The 23,008-nt window shown below is 43.4% G+C and overlaps 1 protein-coding gene across 7 annotated transcripts in view; it reads right to left on the bottom strand.

The window, feature by feature from the left end:
• PTPRZ1 (protein tyrosine phosphatase receptor type Z1) overlaps nt 1-23,008 on the bottom strand; it is a 387,789-nt gene that overhangs the window by 36,501 nt on the left and 328,280 nt on the right. For all 7 annotated transcript variants that reach the window (XM_075345050.1, XM_075345051.1, XM_075345052.1 and 4 more), the window contains one exon: nt 7,324-7,487. In XM_075345050.1, the coding sequence (XP_075201165.1) occupies nt 7,324-7,487 (164 nt within the window). The remainder of the gene's footprint in view (nt 1-7,323; nt 7,488-23,008) is intronic.

The following is a 23,008-nucleotide window of genomic DNA, read 5'->3' as shown; positions in this document are numbered from 1 at the left end:
CTGTATCCCATAATCCTTACTGCATTTCAGTATTGGTATGACCATATAATAAACTCTCCAGTAGTCTAGTAATTTACTTCTACATCATCTATTCAAGAAGATGACTATTCTCATTTTACCATAGGTCTAACGATAGTGTCCTATGCATGTTCATCCACTTCCAGTCCTTTCATCCTTGAGGTGAGCCTCTTTACCATGTGTGCCATATAGTATTCACGCTACACGAATGCGCACATGCCACGGTAGATACTTGGTAACATCCACCGCAGTTTGCCACAAATTTGCTCTAATAACCCCCCCCCCTTTTTTTCAGTCTTTTTCTATTTCATTCATGATTATTGACGTTCACATATTCACTTACTGTGCCCATGATTCTGTGTTTTTGTCTCTTAAATATGTTCTCTTGTTATCCCAACATACCTATAGTGAAACTTTTATTTGTTCCATTATTCTATACTGATGGATGTCCTGTATTTTTGTTTTGTTTTGTTTTATTGTATATATTGTCATCAGCCCGTCCGACCTGAAGAAGGCCAGATAGGCCGAAACGTTGAGATTGGCGGACTATTGTACAGCACTTTTTTGATACACGTTTTTCACCACAAAATAAAAAGAAAAGGATTTTGATATCAGCTACATGTCTCTGACTTTCTGTGTCTCCAAGGGTGATAGTGAGTGTGCCGGAGTTTCCATTACTTAACAGACAAAGAGACAGACTGAAAGGGAAAAAGAGAGAGAGGTTAAGAGACAGACACAAACAAAGAGACAGAGACAGACACAGGGAAACAGACAGACAGGGAAAGAGAGGGAAAGAGACAGACAGGGTAAGAGACAGACAAAGAGACAGACAAAGAGATAGACACAGGGAAAGAGACAGAGGGAAAGAGACAGACAGGGAAAGAGAGACAGGGAAAGAGAGGAAAAGAGACAGACAGGGAAAGATACAGACAGGGAAAGTGACAGAGATAGATAGACAGACAGGGAAAGAGATTGAGACAGACAGAGAAAGAGACATAGACAGTCAGAGACAGACGGAGAAAGAGACAGAGACAGTCAGAGACAGACAGGGAAAGAGACAGAGACAGACAGACAAAGAGATAGAGAGACAGAGAGATATATACAGAGGGGGAGACATACAGAGAATGGGAGATAAACAGAGAGACAGTTACTATCCCGGGCAGCGTCGGGTGCTATGTTGTGAGGCGAAATTTTAACCCCGCGCATTAAAATGTACCAATCAATTTTGCCCCTATCTACATAATGGGGAAAAAGTGAAACGAAAAGTGTTGGGGGAAAATTGACAGCTGCCAGATGTGAACAAGGGGGTCTTAAAGAATGAGAGCGATGGCGCCAAAGAGTATATACCGTACAGTTGCTCAGGTGGGGCTCCGACATGGGATACTCACCACACTCGGGTATATGAACACACACACAAAATGCGCCACATACTACCACGTGCTTGAACATATATACCACCCTCAGCACGTATGTACACAGTGACTGCACCAGCAGAATAGTGAGTGCAGCTCTGGAGTATAATACAGGATGTAATTCTGACCTATTGCTCTATCACGCACAGCTAAGCACTCACTTTCCTTTCTGTCACCTCTGCAGGGTTTTGGTCGGGCCAGACACGCATCGACCATGGAGTTGTATGTGTGAGGTAATATATACTGTCAGGGGGAGGGCTTTCTGTTGCCTGGAGATTTATCAGGCTGCCAATAGCAACCAATCACAGCTTAGCTTCTATTTTACTACAGTTAATTAATCTGAGCTCTGATTGGTTAATATAGGCAACAATTTAATAATTACATTTCTATCTATTTGTTTTGTGGTTTTTGTGTGCAGAATACATTTTTGTTAATACATTCTATTTTGTTAACAGCAGTTATTAACCCGGGCGAAGCCGGGTAGTACAGCTAGTATATATATATATATATATATATATATATATATATATATATATATAGCGGGTCATCAATTTTTTAAGTAAATACAGTATATTCTTAAAGATGCTATTGACATGAATTTCTCACCAGATGTCAGTGACATCCCATCCAATCCACATAGGCAAAGAATCAAACCATAGATGTCCATATAGTACGTTTTGAGCAATAATGAGAAATTAAACGGGAAAAATGTATAAAACACATGAAAAAAGAGAGGTGCAAAGAGTCACGTAGTTATTACACCAGCTGAAATCTGTCAGTAATTAAAAAGCAATCCTGCAGCTTAGTGAAAAATAATATCAGCTGGTTCAACTGATGGCCGAAATAAAGGTGTCTCATTACCAAGGTGCCACACAAGAAACATCTCATCTCATAATTGGTTAAACCAGTGAGCTGTCTCAAAAAATTCACAACCTTATTCTTGCAAAACATACTAATAGCATTGGTTACAGAAAAATTTCTAAACTACTGAGGGTTCCAGTGAGCACTGTTAGGGCCTTAATCCAGAAGTGGAAAGAACATAATTGTACCATAATCCAGCCATAACTCGGTGCTCCCTGCAAGATTTCAGACAGAGGAGTGAAAAGAATTATCAGACGAGTTGTCCAAGAGCCAAGGACTATCTGCGGAGAGCTACAAAAAGACCTGGAACCAGGAGGTACAATTGTTTAAAAGAAAACAATAAGTAAAATGAGTGAACCTCCATGGCACGCTCACCACACAAGACTCAACAATATTTAGACATGCCTGTGAAATACTGGGAGAATATAGTCTCGTCAGATAAGACAAAAATTTAACTTTTTGGATGTCATAATACACACAATGTTTGGAGGCCAAGAGGCACTTAATATTACCCCAAAAAAACCATACCAACACCACAGTATGGGGGTGTTTTTCAGCATACTGTATTGGCAAACTATAATTGAAGGAAGGAAGAATGGACAAATGTACCAGGACAGTCTTGATAAACTCTGCTGCCATCTACCAAGATGATGATGATGATGATGATGATGATGAAACGAGGTGGATATTTTAGCAAAACAATGATCCAAAACACACAGCCAAAGGGACTCTCAGTTGGTTTCAGATAATGAAAATAAAGCTGCTAGAATAATCCAGCCAATCACCTGTCCTAAATCCAATAGAAAATTTATGGAAGGAACTAAAGCTCAGAGTTCATAGAAGGAGCTAGCAAAATCTTCCTTCAGGAATTAAAGAGTGTGTGGAAGAATGTGTCAAAATCACTATTTGGCAATGCATATGACTAGTTTCTCCATAATGGAGATGTCTTCAAGCTGTCATCACCAACAAAGGCTTGTGTACGAAGTATGAAATAAACTTCACTAAGTGTGTTCAATACTTTATTCCTGTGCCCTTTCTCACTATTACACATAACTTATTTTATGGCCATTTATGGCTTGATTTCTTTGCCTGTGTGGAATGGACATCTGGTGAGAATTTAATGTCAATAGCATCTTTAGAAATATATGTACTTCAAAAACTGGTAACATATATACATATATGCTGACGAGCAAAAGGGTAACCCTGTTTTGAACTTTTAAATTTCAGGCTGCATATCTCACCATCCACTACAGCTTTGAGCGCAAGACTACCTTCAATAGACAATTACCTTGGCTATCTCATACATAAATTTGACTTGCAACTACATATATAGCATATAATTACTTATGCACACTTGTCATGTCATTGCACTATTACTGTTTTGCTCCTAAAAATCTAAAAGAAAATTGTTATAATTTTGTTAATCCACCTTTAGCTTTAAACACTGCCTGAATCCTTCTGGGCATGCTCTTGAACAGATTCAAGCACGTCTAGACCAAAATCTGATCCCAGATCTCTACTATATGTTCCCCATATTGGTGCATACAGGTCAACTCACTTGGGTATGTATACAGCTTTTTCATCAACTCTACCCACAAGTGTACAATTGGGTTGAGGTCTGGGGATTATGGGGGCCAATCCAGCACCTCTGCTTCATTGTCAATGAACCATTTATTCATCAATCTTGACATATGCTTCGTTTGTTGTCTTGATGGAACACTATGTTGTCCTTTTCATACCCAGAGTACTCAAGTGTACAAAGTAACTCGTCTTGTACGATACTCACATATACAGTGCCTTGCAAAATCATTCGGCTCCCTTGAATTTTTCAACCTTTTCCCACATTTCAAGCTTCAAACATAAAGATAACAATTTTAATGTTATGGTAAAGAATCAACAAGTGGGACACAATTGTGAAGTTGAACGAAATGTATTGCTTATTTTAATTTTTTTTTTAAATAAATAACTGAAAAGTGGAGTGTGCAATTATTCATCCCCTTTACTTTCAGTGCAGCACACTCACTCCAGAAGTTCATTGAGGATCTCTGAATGATCCAATGTTGTCCTAAATGACTGATGATGATAAATATAAGCCACCTGTGTGTAATGAAGTCTCCGTATAAATGCACCTGCTCTGTGATAGTCTCAGTGTTCTGTTTAAAGCGCAGATAGCATAATGAAGACCAAGGAACACAACAGGCAGGTCCATAATACTGTTGTGGAGAATTTTAAAGCCAGATTTGGTTACAAAAAGACTTCCAAAACTTTAAACATCCCAAGGAGCACTGTGCAAGCGATCATATTGAAATGGAAGGAGTATCATACCACTGCAAATCTATCAAGACCCGGCCGTCCATCCAAACTTTAATCTCAAACAAGGAGAAGACTGATCAGAGATGCAGTCAAGAGGCCCAAATAAATATAAATATTATATTATTATCATTATTAACTGCAGAGATCTACAGCTGAGGTGGGAGAGTCTGTCCATAGGACAACAATCAGTTGTACACTGAACAAATCTGCCTTTATGGAAGAGTGGCAAGAAGAAAGCCATTTCTCAAAGATATCCATAAAAAGTGTTGTTTAAAGTTTGCCACAAGCCACCTGGGAGACACACCAAACATGTGTAAGAAGGTGCTCTGGTTAGATGAAACCAAAACAGAACTTTTTGGGTACAATGCCAAACGATATGTTTGGCATAAAAGCAACACAACTCATCACCCTGAACACACCATCCCTACTGTCAAACATAGTGGTGGCAGCATCATGGTTTGGGCCTGCTTTTCTTCAGCAGGGACAGGGAAGATGGTTAACATTGATGAGAAGATGGATGGAGCCAAATACAGGACCATTCTTGATGAAAACCTGTTGGAGTCTGCAAAAGACCTGAGACTGGGACGGAGATTTGTCTTCCAACAAGACAATGATCCCAAACATAAAGCTAAATCTGCAATAGAATGGTTCACAAATAAATGTATCCAGGTGTTAGAATGGCCAAGTCAAAGTCCAGACCTGAATCCAATCGAGAATCTGTGGAAAGAGCTGAAAACTGCTGTTCACAAACGCTCTCCATCCAACCTCATTCAGCTCGAGCTATTTGCAAAGGAAGAATGGGCAAGAATTTCAGTCTTTCGATGTGCAAAACTGATAGAGACACACCCCAAGCGACTTGCAGCTGTAATCGCAGCAAAAGGTGGCAGTACAAAGTATTAACTTAAGGCCCGTTTCACAGGTCAGTGAAAAACACTGACGTTCTTCACTGACGTGTAAAACACGCACATGTCCTTCTGTGTTCCGTGATTCACGGCACACGTGGGTTGTCCATGTGCAATCCGTGATCCGTGATTGCATATGGACATTACTCACCTGCCTTCCTTCCTGCTGTCCATGGTGCTAAACTCCTCGGCTCTGCAGCGTCCGCCCACCGCTCTCAGCACCTACTTCCTGGTTGGCTGTACCTGCTCTCATGAATATTCATGAGCCAGGCAGGAGCTGCCGAGAACAGAGGCTGCAGAGCGAATCGCAGGCAAGGTAAGTTGAAAATATTTAATATTTAATATGTCTGTGATTTTCTGGTGTTTCACTGATCACACACGGATCACACCATAGTGTGGTCCGTGGGTCATCAGTGATGCCAGAAAAAACTGACTTGTCTCTGTGCAGAATCACGGCCACGGGTGTACGCTGCACAGAGACAAGTTCAGTGAAAAATCACTGATGTGTGAGATTGATTATAATGGGTCTGCGTATGTCAGTGATTCTGGTACGTATAAAAAAAGCACAAACATACCAGAATCACTGACGTGTGAAAGGGGCCTAAAGGGGACGAATAATATTGCATGCCCCATTTTTCAGTTATTTTTTAAAAAAGTTTAAAATAAGCAATACATTTTGTTCAACTTCACAACTGTGTCCCACTTGTTGTTGATTCTTCACCATAACATTAAAAATGTTATCTTTATGTTTGAAGCCTGAAATGTGAGAAAAGGTTGAAAAATTCAAGGGAGCCGAATACTTTCGCAAGGCACTGTAGCTCAGTATTGAGACCACAATTGATCCTGGTCTAGTATTCAGCACTTTTGGCTGTGAAATATCCCATTACCATCAAGCTTCCTTCAATGAACTTGACAGTTCCTTGAATTCCTCAATTCGTTAGCACCTTTTTCCCTTGTTTCTTCCGGACTGATATATTGGAGCCTAGTCTTTTGACTTTCGTCTCGTTGCTCCAAATCACCCATAAACAATATTCTACTTTCGACTTTTCGTACTGTTTTGCAAACTCGAGCCACATACTGTGTCTCTCCATAATGTTTCCCACACATTTCCCCTCTCCATAAAAAAACCCACACTGCCGTTCTCCACAATGTCCCCCACACACTTCCTCTCTTCATACTGTCCCCCACACTGCCCCTCTCTATAATATACACACACACTGCCCCTCTTCCTAATTTCCTCCTCACACTCCCTTTTTCCAAAATAACCCAACTGCTCTTTTTTTTATAATGTCCCCCTCTAACTGCCCCTTTCTTTAATATTTTTTCATACTACCTCTCTTCATAAAGTATGCTCTGCCCTCGCTATGCTATTCCCCCTTTCACCTCCCTCCTAACTGCTGGCAAACAAAACAGCTAAGAATTGGGGGAACCTGATCTGATATTGATATTAGACCATAGGATTGGTCATGTTATATTGATGACTAATCCTAAGGCTATGCCATCAATATAAAAGTACTGGACAACCCTTCAAGAACTAATTGTAGGTAGACGTTTTAACAGGAGCATTTTATTAACAATGTCATGGTTTATTTGATGATTCTGCTATTCTGTGATGCACATTGATATATTGGAGTTCAGTATAAGGCACATTAAAAGTAACATATCTATGCCTTGCCAGGGGTATATAAACTATAATTTACATATAATTTTTAATGTAAGCAGATAGATTAGCTGATATGATGTAACATGATAACCTTTGCAGGTTTTTACCGTAGAAGATTTTAATTTACAAAACTTTTATCAGTCTAGTAACATACCTGCAGTGCACTACGACTGGTCCATTGGCATTACGCTTTGCTGTAGAGGCCTTTCTTACAAATGTCAGCACAGGGAGAGAGTATTCTGGAACACCCATATCAGGCCATTGTGTATAATGGTACTGAGTTATCACCCGCTCATTTAATCGTCCTTTTTGGGAGCCCTAAGAGGTTATAAAGCAAAACATTTACGTACATGATAATTCGATTCAGATTGTAAGTGCTGGGTATTTTCCAATACTTTATAGCAACTGGGAGCGGCAGCTGCATTGTACTGATTGACACTGTTCTGAATAATGAATTTTGAAGAGGTGAAACTTGCAATAAAAAGGCTAAAAAGTAGTCAAATAATCTAAAGCCGATTATAATAATCACATTCATTTAAAATTTCTCCATAGAGGCTGCAGTTAAATTGTTGTACGTTTCACACTTCCCATTTCAGTCGATACAATATTCAGATTTTTTTACTAATTTTGCTCACATTGGCCCTTTCAAGGCTAGGTTCACAACACATTTTTCCAACCTTTTACAAGGTTCTATTTTATAATAGAAAAAAATACATAGTCAAATGGAAGGTATTCTGTTGCCATTGACTTCTCATTGTAAAGAATAAAAAGATAACAAAAAAAATCAATCTGCCAGTGCAAGAAAATAGGATTTTTACAGTCTCCGTTCTCAAGTATACAAATCCACAATGGAATCTAGGTATGCAGCAATTTTTTTTATTCAATGCTATAGGAAAAATTCAAAGCTTAATCAGTTGAAATGCACTACAAGATGTGAATGTTATGCATGGATTATGTTGCGGGTTTTTAGGCTGGCATATTTCAGACAACATGCTAATTCAAACTATGAATTCTTCAACGCTAACTGGATATCAATAAGATAATAAAAATAATATTTTCAACACTAAATGAAAAATTACAGGATTCTTTTATTATTGGTATAACGTGGTGGCCACACCATCTATTTATCATGTTCACATTGATCTCCTCAGCTGTGCAGCCGGCAATCAGCCTTTTGGCTTGCGTAACCTATCCTACAGACATCACTCTATATCAAAAGGAACTGACCTCTTTGCTTGGCATAACATTATCTTCTACCTAATCCTAATAAGAGCTTTAGGGGTACTTCACACACAGCGAGATCGCTACTGAGATCACTGCTGAGTCACGTTTTTTGTGACCTCATTAGTGATCTCGCTGTGTGTGACACTGAGCAGCGATCTGACCCCTGCTGTGAGATCGCTGCTCGTTACACACAGTGCTGGTTCGTTTTTTTATTGTTGCTCTCCCGCTGATAAGCACACATCGCTGTGTGTGACAGCGAGAGAGCAACAATCCTGAATGTGAAGGGAGCAGGAGCCGGCGTCTGACAGCCTGCGGTAAGCTGTAACCAAGGTAAACATCGGGTAACCAAGGTGGTTACCCGATATTTACCTTCGTTACCAGCCTCCGCAGCTCTCATGCTGCCAGTGCCGGCTCCTGCTCCCTGCACACGCTAAGCTAAGCGGTGTGAGCAGGTAACTAAGGTAAACATCGGGTAACCATACCCGATGTTTACCTTAGTTACCAGTGTCCGCAGCTTCCAGACGCCGGCTCCGTGCAAGCGCAGCGTCGCTTGCACGTCGCTGCTGGCTGGGGGCTGGTCACTGGTCGCTGGTGAGATCTGCCTGTTTGACAGCTCACCAGCAACCATGTAGCGATGCAGCAGCGATCCTGACCAGGTAAGATCGCTGGTCGGATCGCTGCTACATCGCTAAAGTGTGAAGGTACCCTTAGTTTCTAAACATAAGTGAAAAAGCCAGAATTTGAGGCTACTATTTCTTGTTAACAATGACCCTTTGGTCAACTTCTATGATACAAAGGTTACAATCTAGAAGCTACAAAAGATAATATGCTATTTTGAAAGGAAGACTCCTGAGGAGTAGTGACTTCTACAGGGCATGAGGTAGGAGCGGATGTGGCGGCCAGTAACGATAAGCTGGTAAGGTCCATGTGTTAGGTCCTTGGATTTTTCAAGGAGTTAGAGAGATCAGATTATAAAGAGCTGACACAAGCCACTAGGGGTGGACATATCATTGGTGCAACCTATGAAGCCACCCAGGGCCCAAAAGGTTGAGCGGGTCCACTTGCACATCCAAAACAAATGGACTTATCATGAGCTATTGGACGGCCCATATATTGTTCTTGCACAGGGTCCTCTTCTGTCTGTGTCCACCAGTGCAAGCCACTATAATTCAGCAAAATAACAACGTGAGCAGTACTTTTTCAGATTTCTATTAGTTACTGATCTGTTTTACCAGGACAGTCAAAAAGCTATTTTGCACCCCACTATATTTACTTGACCAACAAATTATTTACTTTGATGCATAATCTATTCTAGCCCAATTAAAATTTCCCGAGAAATGGCTCGTCAGAATACTAAAGATGTAATGTTATTTCATTGAATACTTCCAACAAAATACATATGACATTATATAAACAAATTGGTAATTAATACTCTGAATTTATGGAAAAGTACTGTATACAGTCAGGGCCAGAAATATTTGGACAGTGACACAAGTTTTGTTATTTTAGCTGTTTACAAAAACATGTTCAGAAATACAATTATATATATAATATGGGCTGAAAGTGCACACTCCCAGCTGCAATATGAGAGTTTTCACATCCAAATCGGAGAAAGGGTTTAGGAATCATAGCTCTGCAATGCACAGCCTCCTCTTTTTCAAGGGACCAAAAGTAATTGGACAAGGGACTCTAAGGGCTGCAATTAACTCTGAAGGCGTCTCCCTCATTAACCTGTAATCAATGAAGTAGTTAAAAGGTCTGGGGTTGATTACAGGTGTGTGGTTTTGCATTTGGAAGCTGTTGCTGTGACCAGACAACATGCGGTCTAAGGAACTCTCAATTGAGGTGAAGCAGAACATCCTGAGGCTGAAAAAAAGAAAAAATCCATCAGAGAGAAAGCAGACATGCTTGGAGTAGCAAAATCAACAGTCGGGTACATTCTGAGAAAGAAGGAATTGAGCGGTGAGCTTGGGAACTCAAAAAGGCCTGGGCGTCCACGGATGACAACAGTGGTGGATGATCGCCGCATACTTTCTTTGGTGAAGAAGAACCCGTTCACAACATCAACTGAAGTCCAGAACACTCTCAGTGAAGTAGGTGTATCTGTCTCTAAGTCAACAGTAAAGAGAAGACTCCATGAAAGTAAATACAAAGGGTTCACATCTAGATGCAAACCATTCATCAATTCCAAAAATAGACAGGCCAGAGTTAAATTTGCTGAAAAACACCTCATGAAGCCAGCTCAGTTCTGGAAAAGTATTCTATGGACAGATGAGACAAAGATCAACCTGTACCAGAATGATGGGAAGAAAAAAGTTTGGAGAAGAAAGGGAACGGCACATGATCCAAGGCACACCACATCCTCTGTAAAACATGGTGGAGGCAACGTGATGGCATGGGCATGCATGGCTTTCAATGGCACTGGGTCACTTGTGTTTATTGATGACATAACAGCAGACAAGAGTAGCCGGATGAATTCTGAAGTGTACAGGGATATACTTTCAGCCCAGATTCAGCCAAATGCCGCAAAGTTGATCGGACGGCGCTTCATAGTACAGATGGACAATGACCCCAAGCATACAGCCAAAGCTACCCAGGAGTTCATGAGTGCAAAAAAGTGGAACATTCTGCAATGGCCAAGTCAATCACCAGATCTTAACCCAATTGAGCATGCATTTCACTTGCTCAAATCCAGACTTAAGACGGAAAGACCCACAAACAAGCAAGACCTGAAGGCTGCGGCTGTAAAGGCCTGGCAAAGCATTAAGAAGGAGGAAACCCAGCGTTTGGTGATGTCCATGGGTTCCAGACTTAAGGCAGTGATTGCCTCCAAAGGATTCGCAACAAAATATTGAAAATAAAAATATTTTGTTTGGGTTTGGTTTATTTGTCCAATTACTTTTGACCTCCTAAAATGTGGAGTGTTTGTAAAGAAATGTGTACAATTCCTACAATTTCTATCAGATATTTTTGTTCAAGCCTTCAAATTAAACGTTACAATCTGCACTTGAATTCTGTTGTAGAGGTTTCATTTCAAATCCAATGTGGTGGCATGCAGAGCCCAACTCGCGAAAATTGTGTCACTGTCCAAATATTTCTGGACCTAACTGTATATACCACAGCGTATGGGAGTCAAATTCTACAGAGACAAGTAATATCTCTGATTGGTGAATAACACTATAATTAGAAAAATGTAATATGTAAGTGGTTAAAAAGAACGTGTCAGGTCCCCAGACTGTTCCCAACCACTAATACAGGCGTGTAAATGAAGTTTTCTTTAATCAGCTTTAGCTCCTTCGTTTATGCTAATGAGGCAGAAGTAGTCAGGTGAAGTGTTTCTCCCCCTAGACTAGCCCTGCAACAGAATATTTTAATCACATCACCCTGGCCTTGAGTGACAGCCAGCATACAATGCTCGTTATGGCAGTATTAGTATTTAAGCTGTAAATGCTGCCCAGGGAGGCATGATTAGAAGATCCAAGGCAAGAGTAATCCATAGAAAAGGATGATCTACCGGACTACCCCTGCCTCCTTAGTAGAGATGAGCGAACCGGTCGCGGTTCAGCTCGAGGTCGGTTCGCCGAACGGAGCTCCCGTTCGAGTTCGGTTCGTCGAACGTTCGACGAACCGAACTAGAACCAATAGGCTATAATGGGAGGCAATCACAAACACATAAAAATGCATTATAAATGTACACAAACAGTTAATAAACATTGCCATAACACTTACCGGTCCCCGCGAGCCCTCCTGCACTCTGTCTCCTGCCGCTATTCCATCCGATGATTGCTGAATCCTCCCGGTGACCGGCACTGCCAGCAGAGATGCAGGACCTATCGTGACGTCAAAATAGCCATGTGACCAGTCACGTGGCTATTATCTCATTGGCTACAGACTGGTCACATGACTATGACGCGTCATGTAGGACCTGCGAGTGCATCTCTCCGGTACACGGTGCACATTTGTGTATCGCCGTGTACCGGCGACATGCTCTAGCACACGGTCGACTCCCCGTTCCGTTAGGGACCGGCTGACACAGCCGGTCATTAACGGAGATCACCGTTGCCATAGCAACGCAGTTAGCGGTGACGTCACCGCTAACCGCAGCTCCAGGAGCACCGTTGCTATGGTAACGCGTCTGTCAGCGTTACCGCTAGCAGCACTGATCACTCACGGAGTGAAGGCTGCACGCTGCTTCTCGTGCAGATTTCACGGAGTGAATGCTCCACGGGAAGCAGCGTCTTCCCCCATGCAGCAGTGATGTAGCAGAGCTGCATTTGTTGAACGAGAAAGACAGAAGAGCAGGATTGTGGAGGGCTGACAGGGGGTAATAAAGATGGAGTCTCTAATGTGTCTGTGTATTTATTTCTATTAAAGTATTTTTTCTCTGTGTGGTGTCTTTTTTTTAACCCTTTATTGGAGATTCTTAATGGCCGGGTCAAACGTGCCTGACATTAAGAATCTCTGGCTTAATACTGGCTAGTAAAACAAAGCCAATATTAACTCATGATTACCCAACAAGCCACCCGGCTCCAGGGCTGTTGGAAGAGTTGGATACAGCGCCAGATGATGGCGCTTCTATGAAAGCGCCATTTTCTGGGACGGCTGCGGACTGAAATTCACAGCAGAGGCGCCCAGAAACCTCGGGCTAACCTGTGCTGCGGATTCCAATCCCCAGCTGCCTAGTTGTACCCGGCTGGAGACAAAATGGGGCGAAACTCACGTCGTTTTTTTTTTAATTATTTCATGAAATAAGTGAAATAATTAAAAAAACGGGCTTCCCTATATTTTTGGTTCCCAGCCGGGTACAAATAGGCAACTGGGGGTTGGAGGCAGCCCGTGGCTGCCTGCTGTACCTGGCTAGCATACAAAAATATGGCGAAGCCCACGTCATTTTTTTGGTGGGCAAAAAACTTCTGCATACAGTCCTGGATGGAGTATGCTGAGCCTTGTAGTTCTGCAGCTGCTGTCTGCTCTTCTCCATACAGACAGACAGCAGCTTCAAAACTACAAGGCTCAGCATACTCCATCCAGGACTGTATGCAGAAGTTTTTTGCCCCCTGAAAAGATTATGTGGGCTTCGCCATATTTTTGTATGCTAGCCAGGTACAGCAGGCAGGTACGTATGCCCCCAACCCCCAGTTGCCTATTTGTACCCGGCTGGGAACCAAAAATAAAGGGAAGCCCTTTTTTTATTATTTCATGAATTTCATGAAATAATTAGAAAACAAATGACGTAGGCTTCGCCCCATTTTTGTGTCCAGCCAGGTACAACTAGGCAGCTGGGGATTGGAATCCGCAGCACAGGTTGGTCTGAGCTTTCTGGGCCCCACTGCTGAGAATTGCAGTCTGCAGCCGCCTCAGAAAATGGCATTTTCATAGAAGCGCCATCTTCTGGCGCTGTATCCAACTCTTCCAGCACCTGCCTGCTATACCTGGCTAGCATACAAAAATATGGCGAAGCCCACGTCCTTTTTTTGTAGTTTTTTGGCAAAAAAAAAAAAAAAAATGCTTCCTTGGATTTTCCATTGCCAGTGAAGGTAACACCAAGCAGTGGGGGTTAGCAGCCAGTAGCTGCTTGGATTACCCTTAGCTAGCAATACAAAAAATGCAGCGGGAGCCCATATATATTTTTTTTAATTATTTATTTAAATAACTAAAAATAAAATGGGCTTCCCTGTATTTTGATTGCTGGACATCACAGTGCTGTAAAAATAAATCTTTAAAAAAATGACGTAGCGCTCCGCGGTATTTTTGATTCTCAGCGCAGATAAAGCAGACAGCTATGGGTTGCCACCCCCATCTGCCTTCCGTTACCTTGGTTGGCAATCAAAATACAGGGAAGCCCATTAATTTTTTCTATTAAAAAATAGTTTAAAAAAAAAATGACGTTGGGTCCCCCCATTTTTGATAGCCAGCTAGGGTAAAGCAGACGGCTGTAGCCTGAAAACCACAGCTGGCAGCTTTACCGTGGTTGGGGATCCAATGTGGAGGTCCCCTCAGGCTCTTTTTTATAATTATTTTATAAATATTAATAATTACACAATAAAAGTAGGGTCCCCCGGGGGGCGTGGCCAGCAGGCAGCATGAGCGGTCGCATCTGAGAGCAGCTCCGCAGTCCAAAGCTGATATACGTTATTAATCCTGCCGAAATTGGTGCCTAAATACACCTCTGGATTACCTGTGGTGCGGTGAGCATTTGGATCGGTACCATGAGCAGAGGTCGCAGCGCAGCAGCGGCTGAGAAGCTGAAGAAGTTTGCCCGGGACTCCCAGCAAGATGGCGCCGGCAAGCAGGCAGAGCGGGAATCCAGCGAGGCGGAGGAGGAGGAGAGTATGGAGGCCGGATCCAAGGAATCGCAGGAGTTAACCTTACAGCAGGTCACGTCGCAGTTACTTGCAGCGATCCAGGATTCAAAGGTGTCGCTGACGGGTAAAATTGAGGAGGTTAAGATCGATGTGGGTCTCCTCCGGCTGGACTTGCAAAACCTGAGAGAGCGGGTAAAGGAGACCGAGCAGCGGATCTCCACGCTGGAAGACGACGCAAGAGCGACGCCGGGCAGACTGGCCTCTCTGGAAAGCGCGGCAAACAACTGGGCGCAGAGGGCAGATGACCTGGAAAATCGCCTGCGTCGCAATAATTTGAGAATTCTGGGGATGCCGGAGAGGGCAGAAGGGAGTGACCCATGTAAGTTCATGGAAAAGTGGCTCTCCGAGACTTTCCCTGATGCGACGCTGTCAGCGGCATTCACCATAGAAAGAGCTCACCGGGTACCGGCCAGGCCTCCTCCTCCGGGAGCGCAGCCTAGACCTCTCCTGGCCCGACTGTTGAGCAGCAGGGATAGAGATGCGATCCTTGGTGCGGCGCGGCGCAAGGGCCCGATCCTACACAACAACGCCACCATATTGATCTTCCCTGATTTCTCTGCGTCGCTCCAGAAAACGAGGGCCTCCTTCATTCAGGTGAAGAAACGTCTCAGAGAGCATCAAATTGCTTACTCCATGATCTTCCCAGCCCGTCTTAGAGTGGTTCATCAAGAGCGATCCCTGTTCTTTACTTCTCCTGCGGAAGCGGATGACTGGATCAACACATTGAAGAGGAAACGCTGATGCGTCACGGTCTGGGGCGCTGCCTGACGGGTCGCGGTTGTGATGGCGTCGCGGTTCTGATTCACTTATTTCATTCTCTTTGGAGCATGGTCGGTGATGCGACTCCAATCCTTGGGACGTTGAGTTTGAAATCACTGTTGAGATCGCTTCAGGATCATCCTATGCAGGTACTCGGCGTCCCTCGATTCTGAAGGCGCGAAAGATTCTTGTTTGTTTCATCCCTCCTGGCATGTGAGTGGAGCGGGACCGCAATTGCGTTCGCGTCCGGATCCTGATCTTATGGTCCCTGTCGGTTGAGATGCTAGTGATCTCATCTGGAGACGCTGGTGCGCCTGTGGCCTTCCTGGAGGCATGAGAGTTTCCGGATGCGTCCATTATTGGTTTCCCAATGAACCGGCCTCCGGGTTTGGCCCTCGTCGAAGGCGGGTGGCCTGGGGCCGCGCCTGCGTAAGGAACGGCTGTTGTGTTCTCCGGGATCTTTGCTTAGCTCAGCCTGTGCTCCGGATTACTCGTCGCTGATGGGACCAGACCTAGGTGACACCAGACGGGACATGGGTCAGACCGCTGTTGCGACGCTCTGAACTCCTTCATGCGATCTTGTTGTATCCTATACCTTTTTGGATCCAAATTGGAACTTTACTTTGGGCTCGCAGTATTTGGCAACGCACTTCAGTTCATAATGTTGTATTTTGCTCTATTAGTGCTATATTAAGTTCTGAGGTTACCATATGTCATAATATTCTACAGTCTAAGATTTCCTGCCAATCCTTCTTCTATCTTCTTTACACTCCCACCTCTTCTCCCCCTCTATCCCCCTATCAACTTCTTCCTCATCCCTCTTCACCTCGCCCCCTTACTTCTTCATTGTTCTTTTTTCCTCTTCTTTCAGTCCCCCACTTTTTCTCTCTCTCATATCTCTATACTCTTTCTCTTGTCCCCGCTTTATCTTCTATTCTAACCTCTCCCCTTTCTCTTTCTCTCTTCTACCTTATTTCTCTTTCCCCCCTTCTTACCTTCTCTTCCCCCCCCTCCCTTCCCCCTTTTTTTTTTTTTTCCTCTCCTCTTCTCTCTCCTTCTCTCTCCCTCCTCTTCTTCTCTCTCTATTCTCTTCTCCCTCTCTCTCTCTCATTTCCTTCCCATCTATTCTTGGTCCCCTCACTTATGCACGATTCAAGGCTAAGCTGCAGGATAATTCATTTATTGGACTGCAGGAGATGCTCAAGTCCTTGTTTGAGGACACCCCCATACCAAGTACACCATCCAGCCACGTTGGTTCACCCTAGTCGTTGCTAGGGAAAATCTTTCCTGGTCGCACTACTGGACCAGTCTTGTCGATTGTGTGTGCGCAACCGACATTTTGTATTTAAGGGTACGTTTACCCAAGTTCTACTGTAGGTTAAGTTTTTGATATTCTTCTAGCAATTCAGCAAGCGGCATCTCTCAATGGCTTTAAGCGTGATGACATGGAATGTTAGGGGACTGGGCACATCCAGGAAACGGGCGGCAGTATTTGCTCATATCAAAAGATCCAAAGCTCAGATTGTATGTTTACAAGAGACCCATTTATTGTTGGAGACCACTAGAGTGCTTCAAAAGCCTTGGGTTCAATGGTCAGCTCACTCTGTTCATTCATCATATTCTAGGGGAGTATTGGTACTAGTCCATAAAGCTCTGCGGTGGGACCCGGGTAAAATTTTAAAGGACACTGATGGGAGGTATGTGTTTATCCAGGCTCACATCGATGGGGTCATGATAGTGGTCTTGGCCATATACATTCCCCCTGCAACGGGAATCTCGATTCTATATGAGGCGGCTAAGTTCGCCTCACAATTCCCACAAGCCTTAGTGCTCTGCATGGGGGACTTCAATTTGATTAATAACACGGGACTGGATAGATTCAGCACCCGACAGGTCCCGATCTCCCCCACGATACAAACTAGATTGAGTATATTCTTACAGGAAGTGGGATGGCACGATATGTGGCGGTTTTTTAACCCAGCACTGAGAGAATATACATGTTATACTCCGGGGAAAAACTCATTATCTCGAATTGATTATATCTGTGGAAATGAAAGAGTCTGTGCCCATATACAATCGGTATGTCATTTGCCCAGATCAGTATCAGATCACTCTCCGGTATCTGTAAGCATTAAATGGGAAGGATGTAAATCTCATAAATTGTCAAGGAAAATTAACCCTTGGTGGCTGTCACTCTTTGGAGCCAATGACAGGATTCCTGATCAGCTTGGGGCATACACGGAAATGAACTCCGTTGAAGAGAATCACTCGGCTTATTGGGACGCGCTCAAGGCGTATCTGAGGGGATGCTGTCACTCCTCTATTTCCTATCTCAAGAAACAGGCGGCCAGAGAGGAGGAGGAATTGGCCACCCAAAATAGAGTGCTTGAACATAGATTCACCTCGGACCCCTCTGAGGAAAATAGATCTCATTGGCTTCAGGCGGGGAGGAAATATCTCTTGTATTTGCAAGACAAGGCTAAGAGACATGTATTCTTCACGAGCCAGAGGTATTTTGAGCAAGGGAACCAATCCAGTAGCTTACTGGCGTTCCTGGTGCGTCAATCCAATAGCTCACCTGCTGTCCTTAAGATTAGAGACCCCCGTGGAGGAACAGTTACTTCCGTCAATGGTATATTGGAGGTATTTTTGGACTTCTATAGGAACCTGTATGAGTCCAGGCTGACCGTGTCAAGGGAGGAGATTGCTGAGTACTTACGAGATTTGGAGTTTCCCAGGTTGACTTTGGCTCAGAGATCGGCCTTGGATGAGCCCATTAGTATGGAAGAGATGGTGGAGGCGATGAAGATCCTCAATAAGGGTAAGGCGTCTGGGCCAGACGGACTCCCGATTGAGATCTTTGACAAATATCAGGGGGTGCTGGCCCCAGCCCTCCTGGAAACGGTTGAAGCCTCGTTCAGCAAAGGACGGTTGCCTGATTCCTTCTATGAGGCAACCATTGTCCTGCTATTGAAACCAGATAAGGACCCATTGGATTGTGGCTCGTACAGACCGATCTCTTTGTTGAACTCCGATTACAAAATTCTCACCAAAATTCTAGCAAATAGACTTAAAAAAGTGGTCTCCTCTATAGTACATGAGGATCAGTCAGGATTCATCCCGGGTAGGAGTACCTCGGATAATCTGAGGAGGGCGCAGGTGGTCTTACAGATGGGCACCAAGTTAGAGGAGGATTGGGCTCTGGTCTCCCTGGATGCGGCCAAAGCCTTCGATTCTATAGAATGGCCATACCTGCTGGAGGTGCTGCGGGCATTTGGTTTCGGCAACGAATTTATCAGATGGATTGAGATCATATATAAAGCTCCGTCTGCTAATATTTAGGTGGGCGGTGGTGTGTCGGAAACTTTCTCTTTGGGGAGGGGAACCAGACAGGGATGTCCCCTATCCCCTCTCCTGTTCGCTCTTGCCATGGAACCACTGGCGGTGCGCATTCGGGCGGACCCAGTCTACCGGGGGGTGAGACATAGTAAGGGTGATGAACGTTTATCTTTGTACGCAGACGATTTGTTACTGTTTGCATCTGATCCAGATTCCTCCATTCCCAGAGCCGTGCAATTGATTGATCGATTTGGGGAGTTCTCAGGTCTGTCAATAAACTGGTCAAAATCGTACCTCCTCTTTCTGTCTCGGAACAGAGAGGATCTGGTGCGCGATCACATATGCAGGGTTCCGGTGGTGGATCATTTCAAATATCTCGGAATTATTCTGGCGGGAAGCCCTGCGGAGATGATAGCGAGAAATATAGCCCCCTTACTAGCGTACTTTGGGGAGAAATTTAATAGATGGAGCCAACTCCCACTGTCAGTGGCGGGAAGGATTAACCTCCTTAAAATGATAGTGCAACCAAAGTGTCTCTATATTACCCAGCATGTATTCGTGCAGATTCCTCGCTCTTTCTTCCGGTCCCTGGAATCTCTAATGATTACCTTTGTCTGGGGCTCGTCCAGATCAAGGGTCCAATTGGCCAAATTACAAAGACCCAAGGATATGGGGGGTATGGCCCTCCCTGATCTTTATATTTACTATCTGGCCGGACAATTGAAATATTTGGGTCCATGGACACTTCCCCGAGTTGGGGGTTCTCCGGAGGGGCTCCTGGCAGAGTTCACAGGTGTGGATCTCCTGTGGCCGTTACTGACGGATCACAGGAGGTCCCCTGAGGGTCGTGTCCTCCCGATACACAAATTGGGGGCCAGGATCTGGAAAGAGGCTAAAGCAGTATTTGGATTTTATGATGTACCAACTGAGACGCCCTTATGGGATAACTTGGACCTTCCACATTTTTGTGGGTTGCCGGGGTTTGGTGAATGGAGGAATCGCGGAATAATCTCCCTGGGATCACTGGTCCGGGATGGTGAACTCCGCCCCTTTGCACAACTGCGGACACAATTCGACTTGCCGGAATCTCATGGGTTTCAGTATCTCCAGATTAGGCACGCCTTTTGAGCTCAGTTCTCTGGTCGTGGGGTTAGATTCTCTTCCTTCCCAGTCATTGGAATTATTAGATCACAGGGCCCTGGTGGTCTTATTTCTAAACTATACTCCTCCCTCATTCGGGCCAAGGCCATGAATAATCCTCTTTCTGTCCGTGAGAGGTGGAGTGCCAGGATCCCTGAAATTGATGATGTAGTGTGGGACGACATTGTCGAATCCCACACATTGGTCTCTCCCGCTATTAACAATAGACTGATCCAATTATAATACACCAAAGTTATATCACACCCCAGAGATTGAACAAAATGAAAAAGCTGAATAATTCGGTGGGGATGGGCTGTCCGAGATGCGGGAGAGACGGTGCTGATTTCTGGCACATGATATGGGATTGCCGAGTCATTCTCTCCTATTGGAGTGAGATTGTAATGACTCTTTCCGCCATATTTCAAAAAGCGGTTGCTATGTGCCCAGTCCTGTGTCTATTTGGGGTGGTAGATGTACACTCCTGGTCCCAAGATGAGAATCTATTAATAAAGAAGGTCCTTTTTCTGGCCCGGAAGGGCATTATACTAAATTGGATGAGCACTCATTCCCCAACTAGAGCCTCTTGGATTGCATTGGTAAATGCAATAATCCCGTCAGAACAATTTGTTTACAAGACAAGAGGCTCTTCAGCTAAATTTGACAAAATCTGGGGTAGATGGATGAGGTCGCCCTTGACTGGCGGATCTCCTGGTTCTCTTGCTGATAACCTACAATCGGTATTATCGCAATAATAGCCAGTAGTGCCCCGGTAGGCAGAAAGGAGACACATGTGATCCATGATACACTATATGAGGGATACCACGAGTTCCCCGAAGCTTGGATTGTACTCTCCTTGACGATATGGGTTCCTTTACCTTAAGTTGGATGTGTCTCGCGAGCTAACACCTTTGCTATGTTTGATGCTCTTTGGATATGCTGAAAATAATGGACGCTGATTTGATGGTTGTTATTTTATTATCCTGTTGACCAACCAGTTTACATGTACACTGTCTTACTGAACAATTTTCTGATTTATTCTTTTATGTAATGTTTTACTTAACTTTCAATAAAACGAGTTTAAAAAAAAAAAAAGTAGGGTCCCCCCCAAATTGGATCACCAGCCAAGGTAAAGCGGACAGCTGTGATCTGGTATTCTCAGGGTGGGAAGGTCCAAGGTGCAGTGGCAAACGGGGTAATAAATCGGGTTGATACTAGCTGTAAAGTCACCTGAGATCAAGCCCAGCAGTTTGTGATGTCATGGCGTCTATTAGATACCCAACATCATAAACTGTCAGTACTAACAAAAAAAAAAAAAAAAAAAATCGACAAAAGAAATTTATTTGAAAAAACAGTCCCCAAAACATTTCCTCTTTCACCAATTTATTGTAAGAAAAAAAATAAAGGGGTCCCACGACGACTCTGGACCGTCTAGAATATGGGGGGGAGACACTCAGGGAACGTATCCCCCATTTTCTAGGAGTGCGGACCCTTCATGTGAGGAGTGTGGGTGCAATGAATCTGCACTCACTCTTCTCGGGTCCACAGCAGCAGAATCCATGTCGTAATGGTTGCTACCAAAGCTCATGAGGTAAGGGCATGCCTAATCAGGAGAACTACTGTAGAGGAAGCTCTGCTCACTGGTATATAGGTGCTCAGAGGTAATAATAGATAAAATTAGTGAGTAACCTCGGCACTCTAAATCTCCCAGACTAAGTCAGTAAATCACAACGGATAGTAATGCAAAATCACTCTTTATTGGTCCGTATTAAGAAAAAATTTTTTTTCATAAGCATATATGTTTTTGTCCAAAACAAGTTACAAATGACGTTTCGGCCTGAGCCTTCGTCAGATTGGACTTATCTGCATGTAATCATGAAAAATGACAATAATCAGTATCACATAAGAGTGAGAGAACAATAACATAAACTCGAACAATGTAGAGGTACAATTGGGATGCAGCAAAAAAATTGCAACACAGCAAGAAATGAAACACATGATACAAATGTCATAATACAGTACAAGGACAATATAGTAATGACAAATATGGGGTCAGAGTAGGCTTAGACAGCTCTGGTACGAAAGAGATGTCAATCATAAAGTAACATGTGCAGTAGGTGTAGAGCTACACTATGCATGGCAGAGCTAATGGGTAGACCGACCATAGAAAAAGAACGGAGAAAAAGTGGAGAAAAAGTGGAGAAAAAGTGGAGAAAAAAATGGAGAAAAAAGTGGAGAAAAAGTGGAGAAAAAGTGGAGAAAAAAATGGAAAAAAAGTGGAGAAAAAGTGGAGAAAAAGTGGAGAAAAAGTGGAGAAAAAATGGAGAAAAAAATGGAGAAAAAGTGGAGAAAAAGTGGAGAAGAAGTGGAGAAAAAGTGGAGAAAAAGTGGAGAAAAAGTGGAGAAAAAGTGGAGAAAAAGTGGAGAAAAATGGAGAAAAAAATGGAGAAAAAGTGGAGAAAAAGTGGAGAAAAAGTGGAGAAAAAGTGGAGAAAAAGTGGAGAAAAAGTGGTGAAAAAACTGAGAAAAAAATGGAGAAAAAGTGGATAAAAAGTGGAGAAAAAGTGGAGAAAAAGTGGAGAAAAAATGTAGAAAAAGTGGAGAAAAAGTGGATAAAAAGTGGATAAAAAGTGGAGAAAAAGTGGAGAAAAAGTGGAGAAAAAGTGGAGAAAAAGTGAAGAAAAAATTGAGAAAAAAATGGAGAAAAAAATGGAGAAAAAGTGGAGAAAAAATGGAGAAAAAGTGGAGAAAAAGTGGAGCACCCTTTGGTGCCTTTCATGTGGCACTAAGGGGTGCTTAGCTTTGTATTTAGCCAAAAAAATGAAAAAAAAAAAATGACGTAGGGTTCCCCCTAGTTTTGTAGCCAGCTAGGGTAAAGCAGACGGCTGCAGCCTGCAGACCACAGCTGGCAACCTCACCTTGGCTGGTAATCCAAAACTGAGGGCACCCCACGCTGTTATTTTAAATTAAATAAATAATTAAAAAAAAAAAAACACGTAGGGGTCCCCCCAAAAT

The sequence above is a fragment of the Anomaloglossus baeobatrachus genome, chromosome 4 (assembly GCF_048569485.1).
Source record: "Anomaloglossus baeobatrachus isolate aAnoBae1 chromosome 4, aAnoBae1.hap1, whole genome shotgun sequence".
NCBI classification, from domain to species: domain Eukaryota; kingdom Metazoa; phylum Chordata; class Amphibia; order Anura; family Aromobatidae; genus Anomaloglossus; species Anomaloglossus baeobatrachus.
This window is presented reverse-complemented; position numbering and strand designations above follow the sequence as displayed.